Source organism: Mirounga angustirostris, unplaced genomic scaffold (genome assembly GCF_029215605.1).
Source record: "Mirounga angustirostris isolate CCGP_5_RB_7025 unplaced genomic scaffold, mMirAng1.0.hap1 SCAF_15, whole genome shotgun sequence".
NCBI lineage: Eukaryota > Metazoa > Chordata > Mammalia > Carnivora > Phocidae > Mirounga > Mirounga angustirostris.
Genome location: NW_026991723.1, coordinates 80465727 through 80490441, shown reverse-complemented (window position 1 = coordinate 80490441; position 24715 = coordinate 80465727). Strand labels below are relative to the sequence as shown.

At 39.7% G+C, this 24715-nt stretch overlaps 1 protein-coding gene across 1 annotated transcript in view; it reads left to right on the top strand.

Moving 5' to 3' along the window:
* C5 (complement C5) overlaps nt 1–24715 on the top strand; it is a 115843-nt gene that overhangs the window by 16429 nt on the left and 74699 nt on the right. The window contains exons 7-15 of the mRNA XM_064579704.1: nt 1933–2023; nt 4418–4532; nt 6205–6331; nt 8538–8653; nt 10230–10415; nt 11683–11886; nt 14186–14395; nt 14521–14670; nt 15924–16053. Of these exons, the coding sequence (XP_064435774.1) occupies nt 1933–2023; nt 4418–4532; nt 6205–6331; nt 8538–8653; nt 10230–10415; nt 11683–11886; nt 14186–14395; nt 14521–14670; nt 15924–16053 (1329 nt within the window). The remainder of the gene's footprint in view (nt 1–1932; nt 2024–4417; nt 4533–6204; nt 6332–8537; nt 8654–10229; nt 10416–11682; nt 11887–14185; nt 14396–14520; nt 14671–15923; nt 16054–24715) is intronic.

Here is a 24715-nt window from a genome sequence, read left to right as displayed (position 1 = left end):
TTTATTCCTCCAGAAGACTTATAATATGGAGAGTAAGTACATAAATTTTAACAATTAGCAAACAAAACAGTGACCCAAAAAATTTGTTACATTGAAACAACTTTAAAGATTTTGGGCTCTCAATAACCTATAATCCTAACTGATCTTCCTTCCTCCAAGTATTTTTACTGCTTCCTGTGTATATCTAGAATTCATCCACCTCTTACTATCTGTGGCCACCCTCATCAGTTCATCACCAGGCTCCCTCCTGGACTACTGCAAAAGCCTCCTAATTGCTATCTCTTCTTCCAAGCTATTTTCACTTGGTATTGGCCAAAATCTTGAAATGCAAATCTCATCATGTTATTTCACTTTTGAAAAGTCCCCAATAGTTCCTCCTTCCTTTGCTAATGAAAATCAAAATCCTAATTTTGAGCTGGCCCCCACCTTCCTCCTCTCGAGCCTCATTTTATACCATTCATCCCCTTCCCTCCAGCAGTGGTGACTTTGGATATGATGTTCCATCTGCCTAGAATACTTTTCCCTCCCTGATTACCTAGCCAGCTCCTACTCATCTTTCAAGTCTCAGCTGAAAAGCCATTTATTCAGCAAATCTTTTCTTAACTTCTCTTTCCTGAGAAGGATTCCCTATACTTATATATTGGTTTTCATAACTGTGGTGTAGGTGTTTATCTGGGTAATTATTTGCTTATCGCTGTCTTCTCTGCTTGACTGTGAGTTCAGTAAGGACAGGATTTGTGCCTTTCTGTTCACTGGGATATCCCCATTAATAGGAGTGTGCCTGCTGTATAGCAAGTAGGTACTAGACGAAGGGATGAAATGTTTTCCTCCACCTCATACCATAGAGAGAACACACCTGCCTTCATCTTTGGTAACATAGGAATGCAGCCTAGAGCAACAAAGTGCATTCCTCTTTTAGACTTCTCTATCTAGAAAATATGAGCCATATCTGAAGCCAACTATCTCATATTTATCTTATATTTATGTGTCAATCTTTATCCAGAATATCAGGGCCACTTGTTACCCAATTTTCTATTAATGGTTGTGCTGGTTAATAGAATTAGAGTTCATGAGCCCTGGTACATGGTCTTAGTTGGTCTAAAGAGAAGGCAGTACCATTTTGACAGGTGAAATGATTTTCTCTTGGGCAATCAATGAGAGAGAGGGAGAATGCCTTCCTTTCTGCCCTAATTTTAAATTTTGCATAGGTGGTCTTTCTTTTAGCTAATTGTAAGCTTTCTCTTCTTGACTAAAGTCAGAGTTTTATGTTGGAATTTGGAGACCAGATGGGTTTTATCTACGAGAAATAAGAGGGAACTCTTAAATGAGCAAGAGTTTTCATTTTCTATTTTTTTTTTAAAGATTTTATTTATTTGACAGAGAGAGACACAGCCAGAGAGGAAACACAAGCAGGGGGAGTGGGAGAGGGAGAAGCAGGCTTCCCGCTGAGCAGGGAGCCAGATGTGGGGCTCGATCCCAGGACCCTGGGATCATGACCTGAGCCGAAGGCAGACGCTTAATGACTCAGCCACTCAGGCACCCCCATTTTCTATTTTTAATTTAATAAACCTTCATTGAGTGTGTACTATGTTTAAGACTCATGAAAAGGGTGGGAGGGGGAGAGATACAAAGATACATAGAGTATAGTCTTTTCTGTTTTCAAGGAGCCCATACTCCAGTGAAGGAAATAAGCAATTGCCTATAATAAGTGCTATAGTCGAAGTAGAAGCAAAGTGCTTCTGGTACATAAAGCTGGAGAGACCACTGACTGGTAGAGTGACAGGTGCCCCACGGATATTGTTGACAATGATGATGATGATCTTGACGATGAAAAGGTGGATGTTGTGTTGATGTTACAGCTTGTCCAACTATACCAGAAAGAAGGCTACTCTAACTTAAATGGTAAAATCACCTCTTTGTTTTTATTTTCAGTGATGCCACATTTTTCAGTCTCAATAGAACCAGAAAAGAATTTCATTGGCTATAAGGACTTCAATGATTTTGAAATTACTATAAAAGCAAGGTAAAAAGTTTCTTTTCTTTTTTTTTTTTCAGATTATCCAGCTAAATCAAGAGCCAAGTCTTGTTGGTGATAGTTGCTCAAGTGAGAAGTGTGATTTCCCCCCACTTTATTGAGATATCATTGACATGTAACATTGTGCAAGTTTAAAGTGTACAATGTGTTGACCTAAACACACATATATTGTTGTGATCTGTGATTTAATGGAAGTGTTTTCTATGACTTTGGGATTGACTGATTGAGGAGACATCAGGCCTATAGTTTATTTACTCATTCCAATTTTCACTGATTCTGATTTTAGCTTTTTTGGTTACTCAAAAGCAAAAAAATCCTAAAGTTTTAAGTTCAATGTGTATGTTTAGGAACCAGCATGACTTAGGATATTGGGACTGAGATATGAAGCCTTTACTTCTTGTCATTTTTTAAAAAATATTATTTATTTATTTATTTGACAGAGAGACAAAGGGAGAGAGGGAACACAAGCAGGGGGAGTGGCAGAGGGAGAAGCAGGCTCTGTGTGGAGCAGGGAGCCCGATGCGGGTCTTGATCCCAGGACCCTGGGACCACGACCTGAGCCAAGGCAGATGCTCAACCGACTGAGCCACCCAGGCGCCCCACTTCTTGTCATTTTTTTTTTAAAGATTTTATTTATTTATTTGAGACAGAGAATGAGAGAGACAGAGAGCACATGAGAGGGGGGAGGGTCAGAGGGAGAAGAAGGCTCCCCGCCGAGCAGGGAGCCCGATGCAGTACTCGATCCCGGGACTCCAGGATCATGACCTGAGCCGAAGGCAGTCGCTTAACCAACTGAGCCACCCAGGCGCCCTTCTTGTCATTTTTTAATGGCTTAATCAACCAGCTAATGCTACATGACTACTTCAAGACCCAATGCTTTAAAACCACAACCATTTACAAGACAGCTGGCAATTTCGCTGATCTGGGCCAGGCTGAATGTCAGCTGAGCTCACCTGTGTGCCTGTAATCAGTTGGCAGGTCACCTGGGGGCTGACTGGTCTAGGGAGGTCTTACTCACATGTCTGGCAGTTGACTAAAGCGACAAAGACTGTTGGACTTTGTGCATCTCTCATCATCCAGCAGATTAGCCTGTAGTAGCAGCAATGCCCACAGAAAGAATGTGGCAGAATGGAAGTCCTCTTGAGACCTGAGCTTAGGACTGGTTCACCATGACTTCTACTACATTCTTTTGTCCAAAGCAAGTTATAAGACAAGCCCAAAGGAAATAGATTCCCTTCATACCTTTCATCTGCAAGGAGCTACAAAAGTGGTGGATTTACGGGGCGGTGGAGAATTGCCATTAGTTTTGCAAGAAAACTCAGGTCATTTAAAAATGACAATATAGGGCGCCTGGGTGACTCAATCAGTTAAGTGGCTGCCTTCAGCTCAGGTCATGATCCTGGAATCCCAGGATTGAGTACCCGCATCGGGCTCCCTGCTCTGTGGGGAGTCTGGTTCTCCCTCTGACCCTCCCCCCTCTCATGCTCTCTCTCTCTCTCTCACTCTCTTTCTCTCGAATAAATAAATAAAATCTTAAAAAAAAATGACAATACAATGTAGTAATTAGTAACAATAACCAATTTATATAACTGTATGTGTTGGGCATTTCTCTAAGTACTCTATATATTAGCTCACTTAATCTTTATGAAATCTCTGTGAGGCAGATACTATTTCTATCTCCATATGACAAATACAAAAACAGAGGTACATAAACATTAAATTATTTGCCCAAGATCACACAGCTAGTAAGTTGCATGGCCTGTCTGGTTTCAGAATTCAAGCCCTCAATACTACCCTATACTGCCTTTCTTATTAGCATTTATTCCTAAGATGGAGTGTTACATAGCCTAAACCAACACAAAGGCTCATTTGACAGAGAATTCTAGAAACTGACTTCTTTTAATGGAGATACTTTGTTCAGACTATGGATAAGGAAGGTTAGCTCTTGCTATAGTGTTATTTGCTATGCAGCAAATTTCCTTTAGCCTCATTTTAATTCCAAACTAAAAAGGAAATATGCAGTTAGAATGTTAAAAAAGAACTTATATTACAATGAGATTGGGCATGCTGCTTTTAAAGATGTAAAAGAAAATAGGGAACTGAGCCCCACTGATACCAAAATCATCAAGGAAGCAGTATATCCTAGTCCTGGACCTGAGACCTTTTGATCTCCTCAAGATCCGTTTTTTCATCTCGCACAGAGTAATAAAAATCTGCACTTTGGTTTTATTTTTATAGCTTTATGAGGATGAAATGTAATAGTGGATGGAAGACACATGAAAGTGTATCAGGTGCTTTACGTAATTTTAAATTGTTACATTGGATCTGAATTTTATTGTAACCATGTTAGCAAAACAATTTTATGGTATTATTGTTTGGCAGATATTTTTATAATAAAGTTGTCACCGAGGCTGAAGTTTATATCACTTTTGGAATAAGAGACGACTTAAAAGATGATCAAAAAGAAATGATGCAAAAAGCATTGCAAAACAAAATGGTAAGATGTTAAGATGGGTTCACTTGTACCTAAAGACACATCAGGAAGGCTGAAGAAAAGTCACTTCCAAATCATCTAGTCCAACCCCTCATTTTACATAGGTGTGGGAATCAAAGCTAAAATGCTCTCTTGGCTTCTCCTGGTCCTCAGGATAAAGTCCACTGTCCGTGACATCAGCTTCCCTCGCCAGCCTATCTTGCACCCCATTTCCTCTCCCTGGTGCTGGTCACTCCAGTTCCTGGAACTTACACTAGTCTCTCTTGCCTCCAGGTGTTTGCAGTGCTTCCCCGTCTACCTGGGAATGTTCTTTCCCTTTGTCCCTTCTGCTTCTTTGATGCCTGGCTAATTCCTTCTTAATGTCTCAGTGTTAACTCCCTTTCTCTGGGAAGTCTCTCTGACTCCTGTAAACTAGGTTGGCTGCCCCTGCCAGGTACTCCCTTAGGCCTTGAGCCTCCCTTAGTGGAGTATGTTTCATACTTTATTACAGTGGTTCTCAACCAGAGACATTGTTTACAACCAAGGGGACATTTAGCAATGTCCAGGAACATTTGTGGTTGTCACAACAGGGAAGGAGGGTGCCACTGGCATTTAGTAAATAGAGGCCAGGATGCGCCAAACTCCTGCAGTGCACTGAGCAGCTCCCAGCAGCAAAAAATTCCCCTGTCCAAAATGTCAATAGTGCTGACATTGAGAAACCCTTCTTTATTGCTGTGGTTTATTTATTTATCATTCTCTACACCAAACTCTCTGTGGGTCTGAATTGTTCCTGTTATATGCCCAGAGCCAACCTGAGTCCTGGCAAAGAGTAGGTTCTCTATAAATATCTGTGAGTGAATGAATTCACTGGGAAGTTATTTGTCCACAGTTAAGGGCTAGTGGTTGCTGGAGCTCAAATTTGAGCCCTGATCCCCTTTTCCTTGTTCAGTGTTCTTGACATTATACCTCAGATGATAAGGACTCCTGTCATTCTGCTCACTCTTGCATATCCGTGTGGTTTGTATCATCAGTTAATTAGCCTATGCTTTTCCAAAGAGTTTTATTTATTCAAGATATAAAGCAGACAAAAAAAAAATTAAAAAAATTAAAAAAAGATATAAAGCAGACACCTCTTTTTAATGTAAGATTCTATGCTAGACACTGAGATTTGAAGGTAAACGACAAAAATCTCTGGCCTCAAGCTACTCAATTTTAGAAGAAAAAATAAGGCAAAAATCTATTTTACTATTGTGGTTAATAATTAAAAAATATGACTTAACTCCATCTCCCTCTATCCATTGTGTGTTTTTAAATTAGTGTTTCAATATGTAAGCAGTGAGGTACAAATTAAATAGCATAAAACCCAACAAACTCTCTGGAGCAAAAGTAAGCTGGAAAGCAGGCCCAGAAGATGGACGATGACTCAAAGATCGGGAGAAGGAATCTTTGTCAGCTAGTGCAAAAAAGTCCTGTTGAACCACGTAATGTTTATGACTCTTCCTATACATCTATATCTATAAGGTAGAAAATAACATTCTGGGCTTATTTGTAGACTTAATCATTCACCCTACTGATGACAATAAACCATTCCTCTAATAGTTGCCTTCTATTCAGAAGCTAGTAAAGTCAGATTTTGTTAATTTTTCTCTGTTAAGTTCTTCTCTGAAATACTTCTTTCATTTTCTGCTTTTAAAAGTTGATAAACGGAATTGCTCAAATCACATTTAACTCTGAAACGGCAATTAAAGAACTGTCCTATGACAGTCTGGAAGATTTAAACAACAAGTACCTTTACATTGGTGTAACAGTCATAGAGTCTACAGGTAAGTTTTTTTTATTTTTTAACTTTCTCTTGAATAATATTTAGACAGCATATTAAAAGTTTAAATAATTTCTGTAATTTTTTTGTATTTTATTTTCTTTCTTAGTTAAATTTTACTTTTCATATCATTAAAAACAGATTAGAATAGAGCTCTCCCACACTCTAGTCATTTGTTCTCTTATCACCCCAAGTGCAAAATGGGATAGCATCTGCCTAATTGATATTGATATCCTGATATCTGGCTTGAACATCTAGCACCCCAGTGTTCTTACCTGGTAAGAATAAAAATCAAAATGAGATTATATATGTAAAAATGTTTGATAAAGTACTATGCAAATGAAAGATACTGCATTTAGTCTCCTTATCTGTACAATGATGGAGTTGAACTAAATACCTCCTAAAGCCCCTTTCAGCTGTAATATTCAGGAATTCTATAAAATTGGAGGTAATGTTTCTAAAATGGGTACAATAATAGCATATACCTCATAGGGCTGTGGTGAGGATTGGAGAGTCAACATATGCAAAGTACTTAAAACAGTACATGTCACATAGTGAGAACCATATAAGTGTTAGGCCCCCTCCTCCCCCTTCTCCTCTACCTCCTTTTCTCTTTCTTCTTCTTCCTATCCTCCCTCCTCCTCCTCTTTCTTCCTTACCCCCTCCTTCCTCCTCCCCTTCTTCCTCATCTTCTTCATCCTCCTCCTCCCCCCTTTCTTCCCCTTCTTCCTCCTCTTCCCCTTCTCCTTCTCCTCCTCTTCCTTCTCCTCCTCTTCCTTCTTCTTCTTCTTCTTCCTCCCCCTCCTCCTCCTCCTCCTACCTACCTACCTACCTACCTACTACCTTCTTAGCATCCTTAAAATCTTATCTAATGCTCTCAACCCATTCCAGTGGTTTTTAATAGTCATTAATTATTACTCCAAATTAGGTCAATTTGTCTTACTTCTGGTATCTTGATTACTGATGTTCTTTATATTTTCAGGTTTATATTGAATCCTTAAACTAACTTGAACAAATAATTTAACCACACTAGTCCTTTTTTTTTAATAACATGGGAATTAGACCAGATGATCCCTAATGCCCCTTCCACCTCTTTAAATTTGTCCTTTAAGAGTAGTAGAATGAAGTATTGAGATAATTATTCAGTTGTTGAGTTCCTTGTATATATCAGATGATCAATAGATATTAGAGAATGATACTCCTTGCCCAGGGTATTATTTTTGACATGACTTTAATGTTTCTTTTTTACTTTTACTTTTTCTCAATTTATTTCAAATAAATACCATTAAACAATATTTATGAGATTTTCAGAGTGTTGCTAAACATACAGGCTTGCAAATATGAATGATGTATAATCCCAACACTCAAGTGGCTTACCACTAGCATCAGCTGTAAGACAGGGAAACAAAGAATTTTGTTATAAGCAGGAATTCTATTTGTGCTCAATAAGCAAAGTACTTAATGCTACTGATCTCCAGAGGAAGGTAAGCTCCTAGGTGACTATTGAGCAACCACAGACAATATCCTGAAGATGATCAATCTTGAAGGATAAGTAGGGTTTTGAGGCAGGGATGGTAGATGGGGGTGAAATGGGACACCCTCTATAGAGGGGATGTACCAAGGGTGGAAGACAAGACTTGATCTTTGAGATTACCCAGTTGATTATCCAGTTGGCTGAAGTATAGGATATGTATAGGTGTGTTAGGGATGAATACTGGAAAGGAGTTTAAGGATACTGGAGCTTTGTATGTTATTGGGCTCCTACCGGTGGACTCTCAGGGCTCCTTTTACCTCAAGCACTCTTTCTATGTCTTCTCCATTTCTCTCCATATCCCTGTGAACCCCTATAAACTTAGTGTCTAGTCCTTTCCTTCTTTCCATCATCCCTTGTACATATTCAACTGAAACTCAGGTCACTGACAAAAAGTGGTGTCCCTTCCTCACAGTCCTCCTCAGTCCAACCCTATAGTCTCCTTCTACAAGGGGCGACTCTATACACAAGCCTTGGATGCAAGGCTTTGGAAACACCTGAGGTGTAAACTTTTCTCTGCACTGTCCCTTGGAATCAAGACCCATGCCCAACTTACTCCTGATGAATGAATGCAGGAATGGAGCCAGTGAGTGAATGAGTCTGTGGAGACGCACTCAGGTAAGCTAGATCCCCATACCGAGCGGTATAGCCCTCAATGTGATGCATGTCATTTCTTTAGGTGGATTTTCTGAAGAGGCGGAAATTCCTGGCATCAGATATGTCCTCTCTCCCTACAAACTGAATTTGGTTGCTACTCCTCTTTTCTTGAAGCCTGGGATTCCATATTCTGTCAAGGTAGATGAAAGAGAGAAAATTGATAAATATGGTTGTCTTTTTCTGTTTACAGAAAGCATGAGGGTGGCAAACAGGGGCGGGGTGCTGGAGAAGGGAATCACAGAGAAAACTCATCTGCAAAACCTGCCCCTCCTAGAGATGAGGAGGGGGGTAGGAGACTGCAGGTCAGCTTCAGCCTCGGGAGCGATTTCAACCCTCAGAACAAGTGTCAGTATTTAGGAAGGTAGACTGTGTTAGGCACTCCCTTAAAAAGCATTGCATTAATTATATGTAAATAAAACACCATGAGCCTGTAGTTTAAAAAATGCTAACATTTAAAATTATTTGGTGGCATGTTCTCCAAAATCCTTAAAATAGGAATATCATTCCTTGAAAGTAAAACCCCATTCTCTCACTATTTTTTACTTCCTGTGTCATCTCCGTTTGCATTTCTGTGCTTTTCAGTCTGCCCCTGTGGTCCTTGCCATAACTCTTGTCTCATGTTCTCTCTCTGTACCATTCTCCATTCTTTCCATTTTGGCTCTTTTGGTCCTTGCCTCTCTATTCTCTCTGTTCTCTGTTTTTTGGGGGTTTTTTCTTCTTCTTCCTTCCCTTTTAATATTTTCTCTCCTCCTTCCACTTTTCCTTTTTAAAATGCTGATAATACAGTGTTAATACGTTCATTTGACTTTCTAATTCTATTTTATTTAGTGTTATATATTTCATTATATGTAATACATATTATATTTTTAAGATGGAAATTTTTGTTCCCTGTCTTTAACTTAGAAAGCTAGAACATAGGGTTTTATTTTTTTATTCTTAAAATGTGTTGCTTTTAAAAATCAAATTTGGTATAGTTAAAATGTACTTAATACTCACTGTCTTAAGAGAGTGGCTTAAGTGATCACTGGCTTTTAAGAGAAAAAGATTTGCCAAGCTAAAGTAACCTTTGGATATGCTTGTAGCTTCTTTCATACATATAAGTATATTATAATATATGTTATTATAGGATATGTGTGATAATTTATGGTATATTATAGATAATATATAATATATAAAAAATACCATAAATATAATACTATTATATTGAATATATCTATATTATTTTAAAATCTTTTGTATATTTTCTATCACATATAAAAATAAAATAACATAAAGCATATCTTTGTGGAAATTATGTATGGCCACATGCATGGCAGTGAGAGGTAAAGGTTAAGAGAAAAAAATATGAATGTATTATTTGTCATGTCTAAGAGAATTACTCCCAGAAGTGATTGCCTCATTTTCTCCTTTATCCAGTTCTAAACGCGCTGAAGAATCACAGAAGTTAGGTAGCAGAAGACCTTATCACATCTACTTAATGGACTTAGTAGAATGATATTTATGTCCTGAGTCTGCTTGATGTACAGGGAATGCATTCGAAAATGACATAACTAAATAACTAAATAGAACCTTCCTATAATCTAAGAACATGCTTCTCTTTACTGAAGTAAACATGAATAATTTATATTTTTGTGGGGAGGAAGAAAAATTATTTCAGAATTGTTCTGCTTTTAAAAAGTAGTGACGAGCTACTTTGGACTATTCTGACAAACAGGTGCAGGTTAAGGATTCGCTGGATCAATTGGTAGGAGGGGTCCCGGTGACCCTGAGTGCACACACGGTTGATGTAAACCAGGAGATGTCTGACTTGGAGTCAAAGAAAAGTGTAACACGTTCCAGTGATGGAGTAGCTTCATTTGTGATTAATCTTCCATCTGGAGCAACGGTGCTGGAGTTTAACGTGAGCTGAATTCTCCTGTTGAATTTTCTAGGACAGTGTGTGCTTTTGATTGTGTGTTTTGGCTAGTGTGCAGAACAGATGCGGCAGATTTTAAACATGAGTCCAGAGATCCACAATTTCACATCCAAAGGGGAAAAACCCCACCATAAGAACCAGAGGCAATATGCTAATCCATTGAATGGTCCTTGAGGAAGATAAGTCTATCATTTTTTATTTGGGAATTAATTATTTTCTTTTATATTAGTAAGACTATATTAGAATCTAGAAGCTTCAGAATGGCTTCTTTCAGTAGTGAAAGTCAGTGGTAGAAATATTCTCTCCTTCACTCCCACCTTTTATCTTTTTTCAGGGACACAAAAAGGTCAAACATGGAAGCTTCCCTTTTTCCTAGCTGCATAAACCACTTCACCTTCGAGCTCAGTTAATAGGCTTCTCTCCTAGCAAATAATGCTTAAGTTCCCAATCCCAAATAAAAAATGAATAAATTAATAATGCACATCAATGACTGCAGCATGTACGCATTCACTGTCATCTACTGAGCACTTACGAAATGCTAAGAGCTTTATGCAGAACACATTTAATACCCAGTTAGTCAGCTCCATGAGTTAGAGAATATTCTCTTTGCCATTTTGCAGCTGAGGAAAGGGGGGCTTCTAACCTCTCTTGTGATTAAATAACTTATCCATAGTTAAAAAACGGCAGCCCTGGGATGCAAACCAATGCCTATCTCACTCCAGAGCATGAGCTAATAGCCCCTTTGCTGTCAAAAGTGGATATTGCTGCCATGATACCATCTCTGCCCCATTCCGTATTTATAGGTGCATCTCTTGTGCCACCACTTCACACTGAAAGTGGACCAGAGAGTCTGTGTGATGTTCGTTTACAACTCTTGTCCCCAGTCCTCAAGACCTTCCCACTGATACCCTTCTCTTACCCTGCCAACCCATAGGAAGAAGAGTCCTCAGATTGCCATGACATTTCAGGGAGAGTGCTAATATTTGTTCCAGTAGCATCTTTCCCTCTTCACTTCACCAGACTTTCCCACCATAGCTCATAATTCCATATTATTCCAATTATTGTCCATAGTCTTTGTTACTTGATACCACAGCTGTACAAACATTGGAGTAATGGAGTCTTTTTTTCCTTTAGCATTTGGTGTTGTGAAATTTAGAAATTTATAAAGCAAGGAAAGAAATTTAAAACATATTTTTTCACAGAAAATATTTCATCACAGTCCACATGTCTCTTTTGAAATTTTTCTTTTCAGGTCAGGACTGATGACCCAGATCTTCCAGAAGAAGATCAGGCCAGCAAAGATTACCAAGCAATAGCATATTCATCTCTCAGCCAAAGTTACCTTTATATTGACTGGATTGAAAACTATAAACCTTTGCTTGTGGGAGAATATCTGAATATTATTGTTACCCCCAGAAGTCCATATATTGAGAAAATAACTCACTATAATTACTTGGTAAGTACAGTAATGATAAATTTACATCTGTCTCTTCCCCTACCTGGACATCTCTCTTTATTAACAGAGGAACATGAGAATGATCCCTTACATTTGTTTTTACAAAGCACTTTCAAGAACATAATCGAATTTGGTAACCAGTTTTTCAAAAACCTTTGAGATGGGCCATGATTTTCATGACCGTTTCCTAGATGATGAAACTGAGGAACAGGGAGGTTAAGAGGTTTGCCGTGGGGCGCCTGGGTGGCTCAGTCGTTAAGCGTCTGCCTTCAGCTCAGGTCATGACCCCAGGGTCCTGGGATCGAGTCCCGCATCAGGCTCCCTGCTCAGCGGGAAGCCTGCTTCTCCCTCTCCCACTCCCCCTGCTTGTGTTCCTGCTCTCGCTGTCTCGCTCTCTGTCAAATAAATAAATAAAATCTTTAAAAAAAAAGAGGTTTGCCATGGTCACTTAGCTAGGAAGAGGAAGATTTCTATTTGAACGGGAACCTCTGACTCCTTGTCTGATACGCCTTTCACCAAAGAGTGCCTGATTATTCCAGAGAGAGAGCCTGATTAAGTCCTCACATTACCTCTGCCCTAGTTCATGGCCACAGATACATGCCTAGACCTATTTCAAGTGTGTGCGTTTCGTTGGCATAAAAGTCCTGCTCTTAAGAGTTGAGTCATACGATACCTACTCCAATTCTGTAGTTTAGCAGCATTCCTCTTATGTCACTTATATTAAACGAAGGTGGTCAATCAAGCCTGTGGGTAGAACCTTAGGACAGAAGGTGGGGAAAACCCTGACAATTTTCAAAGAAATGGGATGTGTTATTCCGATGGCCAGGCCAAACGGGTGGTGATGGCTTTTTCAACATTTTTGAGAAAGAAATTAAAAAAGAAATGAGGAACACAGATCATAGCGACTGATGAAGAATTGTGGGACCTGTGTAGGGACTGTGTACCAAAACCACATATGCAGTCTTGCTCTCCAAGGACAATTTAAGGGATCTTTGAAGACATTTTGGCTTCATATGATTTGTAAGTTTTTTTGTTTTTTGTTTTTTTTAACCATGTGCCTCCAGTTTAGAACCTAATCTCTGGCATTAAAACTTAATTCCCAAATAAGATGCACTCCACTTACTCATCTATTTTTTTTTTAATCAATAAAACGAAAGAGATTTTAGTGACAGTGTGATGACTTAAGCAGATTTGGGGTGAAATCTTAGCTCTCTGATTTCCTAGTTATGTGATTTTGAGCTAAAATCAGTATGACATTTAGTTAATTCCTGAGCCCCAGTCCCTTTATCTATCTGCACAATGGTGGTAATATTCCTATCCTGGTTCTTGTGAGAAAGAAAGGAATTAAGTGAACGTAAAAGTTTCTAACATAAAGTGGGCCCATGCTTGTTAACTTTCTTTATCTTTCATATAATTTCTACTCCAGCTCTAAGCTCCATCCTGAAGCAAAGAGTTTGTTGGGTTTTTTTTTTTTTTTGCATTTTATTTTATTTTATTTTATTTTATTTTATTTTAAGATTTTATTTATTTATTTGAGAGAGAGAGAACACATGAGAGGAGATAGGGTCAGAGGACGAAGCAGACTCCCTGCTGAGCAGGGAGCCCGATGCGGGACTCGATCCAGGGACTCCAGGATCATGACCTGAGCCGAAGGCAGTCGCTTAACCAACTGAGCCACCCAGGCGCCCCTGCATTTTATTTTTATTTTTATTTTTTTATGTTATGTTAGTCACCATACAGTACATCATTAGTTTTTGATGTAGTGATCCATGATTCATTGTTTTCGTATAACACCCAGTGCTCCATGCAGTACGTGCCCTCCTTAATACCCATCACCAGGCTAACCCATCCCCCCACCCCCCTCCCCTCTAAAACCCTCAGTTTCTTTCTCGGAGTCCATAGTCTCTCCTGGTTCGTCTCCCCCTCCGATTTCCCCCTTTCATTTTTCCCTTCCTTCTCCTAATGTCCTCCTTGCTATTCCTTATGTTCCACAAATAAGTGAAACCATATGATAATTGACTTTCTCTGCTTGACTTATTTCACTTAGCATAATCTCCTCCAGTCCCATCCATGTTGATGCAAAAGTTGGGTATTCATCCTTTCTGCTGGCTGAGTAATATTCCATTGTATATATGGACCACATCTTCTTTATCCATTCATCTGTTGAAGGGCATCTCGGCTCTTTCCACAGTTTGGCTATTGCAGACATTGCCACTATAAACATTGGGGTGTATATGGCCCTTCTTTTCACTACAAAAGATTTTGTTTTTAATGGCTACTACTGCTGTTTATTTTTTAGATTTTATCCAAGGGCAAAATTGTTCACTTTGGCACAAGGGAGAAACTTCCAGATTCATCTTACCAAAGCATAAACATTCCAGTGACACAAAACATGGTTCCTTCAGCCCGTCTCCTGGTCTATTACATCGTCACAGGAGAGCAGACAGCAGAGTTGGTGTCTGACTCAGTCTGGTTGAATATCGAAGAAAAGTGTGGCAACCAACTCCAGGTGAGCCACAAATTATGAGTCACAACCAAATTTTCTTCTGAGTAAAGGAGACTGTAAATGTCACTACTTGTGAAGGTTTGTCTCACACAAATGACCTTTTCTTTTCTCTTTCAAATATCTTTTAGGTCCATCTGTCTCCAACAGCAGTTGCATATTCTCCAGGCCAACATGTAGCTCTTGATATAGCAACTGAGTCAAGTTCCTGGGTGGGTCTATCAGCAGTGGACAGTGCTATATACGGAGTCCAAAGGAGAGCCAAGAAGCCTGTGGAAAGAGTTAAGTAGTGCATGGCCTTGGTTGCTGCTGCATGGGGTGACTCTGTGCAATGCTTCATGAAGTATGGCCCTAGGATAGGTTGTGGGGAAGAATTAGGGGATGACCAGGCCTGGTTTTCTGTAATATACTCAAAACAATGGTTCTTAGGAAGGCAAGGCAACCCCACATTAGTCCCTAAAGCATAGATTTATCCTTTTTTGTTTTTCCAAGTGTAGAAATAAGCACTTTTTTTTTAAAGATTTTATTTATTTTTTCATGAGAGAGAGAGAGAGAGAGGGGCAGAGGCAGAGGGAGAAGCAGGCTCCCCGCAGAGCAGGGAGCCTGATGCGGGACTCGATCCCAGGACCCTGGGATCATGACCTGAGCTGAAGGCAGACGCTTAACCGACTGAGCCACCCAGGCGTCCCGAAATAAGCACTTTAAAAACATATGACCAAGATGGCAATTATACTCATGAGGCAAAATTGCCATCAACTGGGGGGGGGGGCTTGATATTGAAGAATTGGGGGCTTTATAGTAGCAGCACAATAGAAGCCTGGAAGGCAGCCTCTGGAAGGTTTTTGGTTTTGTTTTCTTTTTTCACTCTCTTTAAAATCTGTGGCACAAAAGAATGAAAATTATTCAATTCCCCTAAATTCCCATTTATCACCCCTACGCCCTGCTAATATTATCTAGGCTTGAATTTCTTTGAACAAGAAAGAAAAAAAAAAACTATACAGTTAAAAACATTCAGAAAAGAAAAAAAAAATTGGGGATCAAAATTAAAACTGGAATAAGCTTCCCCAAACAAATTCTCACCCACTTAGAACCTAGAGTCTTTTTACCCAAAACACAAGAGGTTGTGCTCCTTTTTTTTTCTTAAGCAACTTAAAAATTAATTTGTCTGGTAATTCACTAATTCGTGTGTTTATTTATTTATTATTTATATGTTATATTGATCACAGCGTGCGTTCTATGTACAAAACAGCATGGGTTGGTTCCTGAGAATCTTCTCACCAAACTTAAAACTTAGTTCTTGTTTTAATTTTCAATACGTATGTGTTTGTAAATATAAAAGGTCAAACTAAAAAAATGAAGTTGGGAAATTTGGTTTTTGACCGTTTGACAAATGAGTGATCTCATTTGTTATAACCATGTGACAACTTGTACCTTTAGTTCTTCAGAGGAATGATTTATACATCTAAATAGACTCAACATGTTGCCTTTAGTTAACTCCTAAGAATTATTTAATTAGCTAATTACCTTTGGACAGGTGTTTCAAGTCTTAGAGACGAGCGACCTGGGCTGTGGGGCAGGTGGTGGCCGCAACAATGCAGATGTATTCCATTTGGCTGGACTCACCTTCCTCACCAATGCAAATGCAGATGACACCCAAGAAAATGGTAAAATGTTAAGCATTTTTTGTTTATTCTTCAAATTGATTACTGAAATTTACATTGATCATTTTCCTCCTGGACATCCTTTTCGTAATTCTCTTCCACAGTATTCTCTACACTGATCTTAGAGACACATGACTACATAACTCCCCAGTACAAAATGCTTTACTGGCCATCAAGATAAAGTACAGTTTTTAGTGTGGTCCTCAGAGTCCTCCATGATCTTCTCCCCATCTCTCTCCAACTACCTTTTGTCTTGCTCTACCTTACCTTATGTTTAAGCTGTACAGAACCAAGGGTAGTGGCATTATGCTTGGTGGCCATTTGGGTGGCACTGTACTATTGTACACCTTTAGGCCTTTCCCCCTCAGGACTGCTTTCCCTTATATTGGCCTGAAGAAGCTGGTGAAAGAATCACCTCCTCTCTCAGGCCTCTTCCCCATAGAGAAGCCTGACCCTCCTCCTTTCATAGGGAGGATACTGTAGGAACTAGCTCTGTTTATAAGCAACACAGCAGCAGTGCATCACGGCACGTTCTTGCATTTAGTTATGTATCTTGTCTCAGCCGCTGCACTGCGAGCTCTTTAAGGACAAGGACCACATCTTAACTATATTCTTTCTGTGGCTTTAAAATTGTTCATAATTATATTTGACCTATTATTCATAATAATAGAGCAAAAAGAACAAATAATAAAAGTAGCATACCCAACAAAATCTTTGCTTACTTTCTTTTTTATTTTATTATGTTAATCACCATACATTACATCATTAGTTTTTGATGGAGTGTTCCATGATTCATTGTCAGCATATAACACCCAGTGCTCCATGCAGAATGTGCCCTCTTTAATACCCATCACCAGGCTAACCCATCCTCCCAACCCCCTCCCCTCTAGAACTTTCAGTTTGTTTCTCAGAGTCCGTAGTCTCTCATGGTTCGTCTCCCCTCTGATTTCCCCCCATTCATTTTTCCCTTCCTACTATCTTCCTCTTTTTTTAACATATAATGTATGATTTATTTCAGAGGTACAGGTCTGTGATTCAACAGTCCTATACAATTCACAGTGCTCCCCATAGCACATACTCTCCCCAGTGTCCATCACCTAGCCATCCATCCCTCCCACCACCCACCACTCCAGCAACCCTCAGTTTGTTTCCTGAGATTAAGAATTCCTCATATCAGTGAGATCATATGATATATGTCTTTCTCTGATTGACTTATTTCGCTCAGCATAATACCCTCCAGTTCCATCCACGTTGATGTAAATGGCAAGATTTTATTCCTTTTGATGGCTGCATAATATTCCATTGTACATAAGTACCACATCTTCTTTATCCATTCGTCTGTCGATGGACATCTTGGCTCTTTCCACACTTTGGCTATTGTGGACATTGCTGCTATAAACATCAGGGTGCACGTACCCCTTTGGATCCCTACATTTGTATCTTTGGGGTAAATACCCAGTAGTGCAATTGCTGGGTCATATGGTAGCTCTATTTTCAACTTTCTGAGGAACCCCCATACTGTTTTCCAGAGTGGCTGCACCAGCTTGCATTCCCAACAGTGTAGGAGGGTTCCCCTTCCTCCGCATCCCCGCCAACATCTATCGTTTCCTGACTTGTTAATTTTAGCCATTCTGACTGTTGTGAGGTGGTATCTCATTGAGGTTTTGATTTGGATTTCCCTGATGCCGAGTGATGTGGAGCACTTTTTCATGTGTCTGTTGGCCATTTGGATGTCTTCTTTGGAAAAATGGCTGTTCATGTCTTCTGCCCATTTCTTGATTGGATCCTTTGTTCTTTGGGTGTTGAGTTTGATAAGTTCTTTATAGATTTTGGATACTAGCCCTTTATCTGATATGTCATTTGCAAATATCTTCTCCCATTCTGTCGGTTGTCTTTTGGTTTTGTTGACTGTTTCTTTTGCTGTGCAAAAGCTTTTATCTTGATGAAGTCCCAATAGTTCATTTTTGCCCTTGCTTCCCTTGCCTTTGGCGATGTTTCTAGGAAGAGGTTGCTGCAGCTGAGGACAAAGAGGTTGCTGCCTGTGTTCTCCTTTAGGATTTTGATGGACTCCTGCTTCACACTGAGGTCTTTCAACCATTTTGAGTATATTTGTGTGTGGTGTAAGGAAATGGTCCAGTTTCATTCTTCTGCATGTGGCTGTCCCATTTTCCCAACACCATTTGTTGAAGAGACTGTCTTTTTTCCATTGGACATTCTTTCCTGCTTTGTTGAAGATTAGTTGACCATAGAGTTGAGGGTCCATTTCTGAGCTGTCTATTCTGTTCCATTAATCTATGTGTCTGTTTTTGTGCCAGTACCGTACTGTCTTGATGATGAAAGCTTTGTAATAGAGCTTGAAGTCCGGGATTGTGATGCCGCCAGCTTTGCTTTTCTTTTTCAACATTCCTCTGGCTATTCGGGGTCTTTTCTGGTTCCATACAAATTTTAGGATTATTTGTTCCATTTCTTTGAAAAAAGTGGATGGTATTTTGATGGGGATTGCATTGAATGTGTAGATTGCTCTAGGTAGCATTGACATCGTCACAGTATTTGTTCTTCCAATCCATGAGTATGGAACGTTTTTCCATTTCTTTGTGTCTTCCTCCATTTCTTTCATGAGTATTTTATAGTTTTCTGAGTACAGATCCTTTGCCTCTTGGGTTAGATTTATTCCTGGGTATCTTATAGTTTTGGGTACAATTGTAAATGGGATCGACTCCTTAATTTCTCTTTCTTCTGTCTTGTTGTTGGTGTATAGGAATGCCACTGATTTCTGTGCATTGATTTTATATCCTGCCACTTTACTGAATTCCTGTATGAGTTCTAGCAGTTTTGGGGTGGAGTCTTTTGGGTTTTCCACATAAAGTATCATATCATCTGCAAACAGTGAGAGTTTGACTTCTTCTTTGCTGATTCGGATGCCTTTTATTTCTTTTTTGTTGTCTGATTGCTGTGGCTAGGACTTCTAATACTATGTTGAATAGCAGTGGTGATAGTGGACATCCCTGCCGCGTTCCTGACCTTAGGGGGAAAGCTCTCAGTTTTTCCCCATTGAGAATGATATTCGCTGTGGGTTTTTCATAGATGGCTTTTATGATATTGAGGTATGTACCCTCTATCCCTATACTCTGAAGAGTTTTGATCAAGAAAGGATGCTGTACTTTGTCAAATGCTTTTTCTGCATCTATTGAGAGGATCATATGGTTCTTGTTCTTTCTTTTATTAATGTATTGTATCACATTGATTGATTTGCGGATGTTGAACCAACCTTGCAGCCCAGGGATAAATCCCACTTGGTCGTGGTGAATAATCCTTTTAATGTACTGTTGCATCCTATTGGCTAGTATTTTGGTGAGAATTTTTGCATCCATGTTCATCAAGGATATTGGTCTGTAATTCTCCTTTTTGATGGGGTCTTTGTCTGGTTTGGGGATCAAGGTAATGCTGGCCTCATAAAATGAGTTTGGAAGTTTTCCTTCCATTTCTATTTTTTGGAACAGTTTCGGAAAGATAGGTATTAATTCTTTAAATGTTTGGTAGAATTCCCCTGGGAAGCCATCTGGCCCTGGGCTTTTGTTTGTTGGGAGATTTTTGATGACTGCTTCAATTTCCTTAGTGGTTATAGGTCTGTTCCGGTTTTCTATTTCTTCCTGGTTCAGTTTTGGTAGTTGATACATCTCTAGGAATGCATCCATTTCTTCCAGATTGTCTAATTTGTTGACATATAGTTGCTCATAATATGTTCTTATGATTGTTTGTATTTCTTTGGTGTTGATTGTGATCTCTCCTCTTTCATTCATGATTTTATTTATTTGGGTCCTTTCTCTTTTCTTTTTGATAAGTCTGGCCAGGGGTTTATCAATCTTGTTAATTCTTTCCAAGAACCAGCTCCTAGTTTCATTGATCTGTTCTACTGTTCTTTTGGTTTCTATTTCATTGATTTCTACTCTGATCTTTATTATTTCTCTTCTCCTGCTGGGTTTAGGCTTTATTTGCTGTTCTCTCTCCAGCTCCTTTAGGTGTAGGGTTAGGTTTTGTATTTGAGACCTTTCTTGTTTCTTGAGAAAGGCTTGTATTGCTATATGCTTTCCTCTTAGGACCGCCTTTACTGCATCCCAAAGATTTTGAACAGTTGTGTTTTCATTTTCATTTGTTTCCATGAATTTTTTTAATTCTTCTTTAATTTCCTGGTTGACCCATTCATTCTTTAGTAGGATGCTCTTTAGCCTCCATGTATTTGAGTTCTTTCCGACTTTCCTCTTGTGATTGAGTTCTAGTTTCAAAGCATTGAGGTGTGAAAATATGCAGGGAATGATCCCAATCTTTTAGTACCAGTTGAGACCTGATTTGTGACCTAGGATGTGATCTATTCTGGAGAATGTTCTATGGGCACTAGAGAAGAATGTGTATTCTGTTGCTTTGGGATAGAATGTTCTGAATATATCTGTGAAGTCCATCTGGTCCAGTGTGTCATTTAAAGTCTTTATTTCCTTGTTGATCTTTTGCTTAGATGATCTGTTCATTTCAGTGAGGGTGTTGTTAAAGTCCCCTACTATTATTGTATTGTTGTCGATGTGTTTCTTTGCTTTTGTTATTAATTGGCTTATATAATTGGCTGCTCCCATGTTAGGGGCATAGATATTTACAGTTGTTAGATCTTCTTGTTGGATAGACCCTTTAAGTAGGATATAGTGTCCTTCCTCATCTATTATTATAGTCTTTGGTTTAAAATCTAATTTGTCTGATATAAGGATTGCCACCCCAGCTTTCTTTTGGTGTCCATTAGCATGGTAAATCGTTTTCCACCCCCTCATGTTCAATCTGGAGGTGTCTTTGGGTCTAAAATAAGTCACTTGCAGACAGCGTATTGATGGGTCTTGTTTTTTTTATCCAATCTCATACCCTGTGTCTTTTGATTGGGGCATTTAGCCCATTTACATTCAGGGTAACTATTGAAAGATATGAATTTAGTGCCGTTGTATTGCCTGTAAGGTGACTGTTACTGTATATTGTCTGTGTTCCTTTCTGGTCTATGTTACTTTTAGGCTCTCTCTTTGCTTAGAGGACCCCTTTCAATCTTTCTTGTAGGGCTGGTTTTGTGTTTGCAAATTCCTTTAGTTTTTGTTTGTCCTGGAAGCTTTTAATCTCTCCTTCTATTTTCAATGACAGCCTAGCTGGATATGGTATTCTTGGCTGCATATTTTTCTCATTTAGTGCTCTGAATATATCCTGCCAGTCCTTTCTGGCCTGCCAGGTCTCTGTGGATAGGTCTGTTGCCAGTCTAATGTTTCTACCATTGTAGGTTACAGATCTCTTGTCCTGAGCTGCTTTCAGGATTTTCTCTTTGTCTCTGAGACTTGTAAGTTTTACTATTAGATGTCGGGGTGTGACCTATTTTTATTGATTTTGAGGGGGGTTCTCTGTGCCTCCTGGATTTTTTTTTTTTAAGATTTTATTTATTTATTTGACAGAGAGAGACACAGCGAGAGAGGGAACACAAGCAGGGGGAGTGGGAGAGGGAGAAGCGGGCTTCCCGTGGAGCAGGGAGCTCGATGCGGGGCTCCATCCCAGGACCCTGGGATCCTGACCTGAGCCGAAAGCAGACGCTTAACGACTGAGCCACCCAGGCGCCCCTGCCTCCTGGATTTTGATGCCTGTTTCCTTCCCCAAATTAGGGAAGTTCTCTGCTATAATTTGCTCCAATATACCTTCTGCCCCTCTCTCTCTTTCTTCTTCTCCTGTGATCCCAATTATTCTAATATTGTTTCATCTTATGGTATCACTTATCTCTCGAATTCTGCCCTCATGATCCAGTAGTTGTTTATCTCTCTTTTTCTCAGCTTCTTTATTTTCCATCATTTGGTCTTCTATATCACTGATTATCTCTTCTGGCTCATTTATCCTAGCAGTTAGAGCCTCCATTTTTTTTTAATTTTTAAATATTTATTTATTTATTTATTCTTATGTTAATCCCCATACATTACATCATTAGTTTTAGATGAAGTGTTCCATGATTCATTGTTTGTGCATAACACCCAGTGCTCCATGCAGAATGTGCCCTCCTCAATACCCACCACCAGGCTAACCCATCCTCCTACCCCCCTCCCCTCTAGAACCCAGTTTGTTTTTCAGAGTCCATCGTCTCTCATGGTTCGTCTACCCCTCCGATTTCCCCCGCTTCATTCTTCCCCTCCCGCTACCTTCTTCTTCTTTTTTTTTTTCTTAACATATATTGCATTATTTGTTTCAGAGGTACAGATCTGAGATTCAACAGTCTTGCACAATTCACAGCGCTTACCAGAGCACATACCCTCCCCAGTTTATCACCCAGTCACCCCATCCCTCCCACCCCACCCCCCACTCCAACAACACTCAGTTTGTTTCCTGCAATTAAGAATTCCTCATATCAGTAAGATCATATGATACATATCTTTCTCTGTTTGACTTATTTCACTCAACATAATACCCTCCAGTTCCATCCACGTCGTTGCAAATGAGAGCCTCCATTTTTTATTGCACCTCATTAATAGCCTTTTTGATTTTGACTTGGTTAGATTTTAGTTCTTTTATTTCTCCAGAAATGATTTCTCTAATATCTTCCATGCTTTTTTCAAGCCCAGCTAGTATCTTTAAAATTGTCATTCTGAACTCCAGTTCCGACATCTTACTAATGTCTGTATTGATTAGGTCCCTGGCAGTCAGTACTGCCTCTTGTTCTTTTTTTTGAGGTGATTTTTTTCCATCTTGTCATTTTGTCTAGAGGACAATAGATGAATGAGACAAAATGCTAACAGGGTAACAACGACCCCAGAAAAATATACACTAAACAAATCGGAAGAGACCTGAAACCGGGCGAAAAGAAAGGGAAAGAAAGAAAAAAGAAAAAGATAAAAGATAAAAAAAAAAGAATATGATTAAATATGATCAGGCTGGTGCATAGATCAGTGCCACACACTAGATTTTGGGCGGGTTTTGGTCTGTTAGAAGAAAGTGCCTCCCAAAGTTTTAATGAAAAAGGGTAAATATGATGAAGGGATGGAATATGACTATAAAGATGAAAATTATAAAAGAATTTAAAAAAGGTATTAATAAGAAAAGAAGTTGGTTGAAAAAAGAAAGAAGAGGAATTAAAAAGGGGGGTATAGAGAATGTGATCAGGCAGGAGACTAGAAAAGCCATACACTAGAGATTTAGGGCACATTTTGGTCCATTAGAAGAAACTGTATCCCAAAATTTTAAAGAGAGAACAACTTATATATATATACCAAAAATAAGGTTAACTACTATGAAGGAATAGAATATGACTCTAAAAATGAAAAATAAAAAAGATTTTTAAAAAAGGGATTGATAAGATGTTGGTTGAAAAAGGGAAAAAGTACAATTCAAAAAAGAAAAAGAAAACAAAGAAAATTTAAAAAATTAACTTTGAAAGACTAAAGAATCATGCTAAAAAAGCCATGGATTCTATGTGCTGTATGCCCCTAGCACTGGAGTTCTGCCATTCTCATTGATTGGTAAACTTGGTCTTGGTGGGCTGTTCTTGCTGATCTTCTGGGGGAGGGGCCTATTGCCATGGGTCTCAAATGTCTTTGCCTAAGGCAGAATTGCCCTGTCCTTCCAGGGGCCAGGCTAAGTAATCTGCTTGGGTTTGGTCTGGGAGCTTTTGTTTCCTGCAAGCTTTTGTACAGCTTTGGAGGACGAGAGTGAAAATGGCGGCCTCCCAATCTCCGCCCTGAAGGAGCTGAGAACTTGGCGCCCCACTCCTCAGTACTCCCCCAGAGAAAAGCAGTCAATCACTCCTGTCTCCCCAGTCTCCGGCTGCACTCCGTGCTCACCCAGCCTGTGACCGAGCATTTCCATCTCTGGCACCTGACTCGGTGTGGAGTCTCCAAACCCAGCAGATCCCTGCGGTGCACTCCTGTGCTGCTCCTCCTGGTGGAGGAAGGGGAGTCTCCCCGGATCTGCCACTTGTTGGGTCCCTGCTGGAAGAGCAGTGGCCTGACTGCTGTGGATCATGGTTTATGGCAACCCCGAGCTGAGAGCCTACTCCTTGGCTCTGTCTTTTCAGCTGGCTACCCGCTCCGATACCTGGGAGCTCTGCCACACTCAGGCACCCCCAGTCTTTCTGTGACCCCGAGGGTCCTGAGACCACACTGTCCCAGGGAGGGTTCCACCCCCCACTTAGCCACTGGAGTGATGTCCCTCAGCAGAGCCGACTTCTAAAAGTTCCGATTTTGTGCTCTGCTGCTCTATCACTTGCCAGTAGTGGCTGACAGAGGCTCCCTCCCCCCGCCATCTATCTTCCCAAATATCCCCTCAGATTCACTTCTTCACACGTCCTACCTTCCAGAAAGTGGTCGCTTTTCTGTTCAGAGAGTTGTTGCTATTCTTTTCTTCAATCTCCTGTTGAGTTTGTAGGTGTTCAGAATGGTTTGATCCCTATCTAGCTGAATTCCTGGGACCAGACGAAATTTAGGTCTACTCCTCCGCCATCTTGCTCCTCCCCCAAATTTTGCTTACTTTAAATGCTTATATATTTCTCTCTAATCAGTGGATCAAAAGCATTGTAGGATTTAGAACCAAACTCAAATCAAACAAGCCAAAGTGGTTAGATGACACTAGATCGTGAGCTCCTCTAAGCTAAAACAAGTCATATTAAGATGTG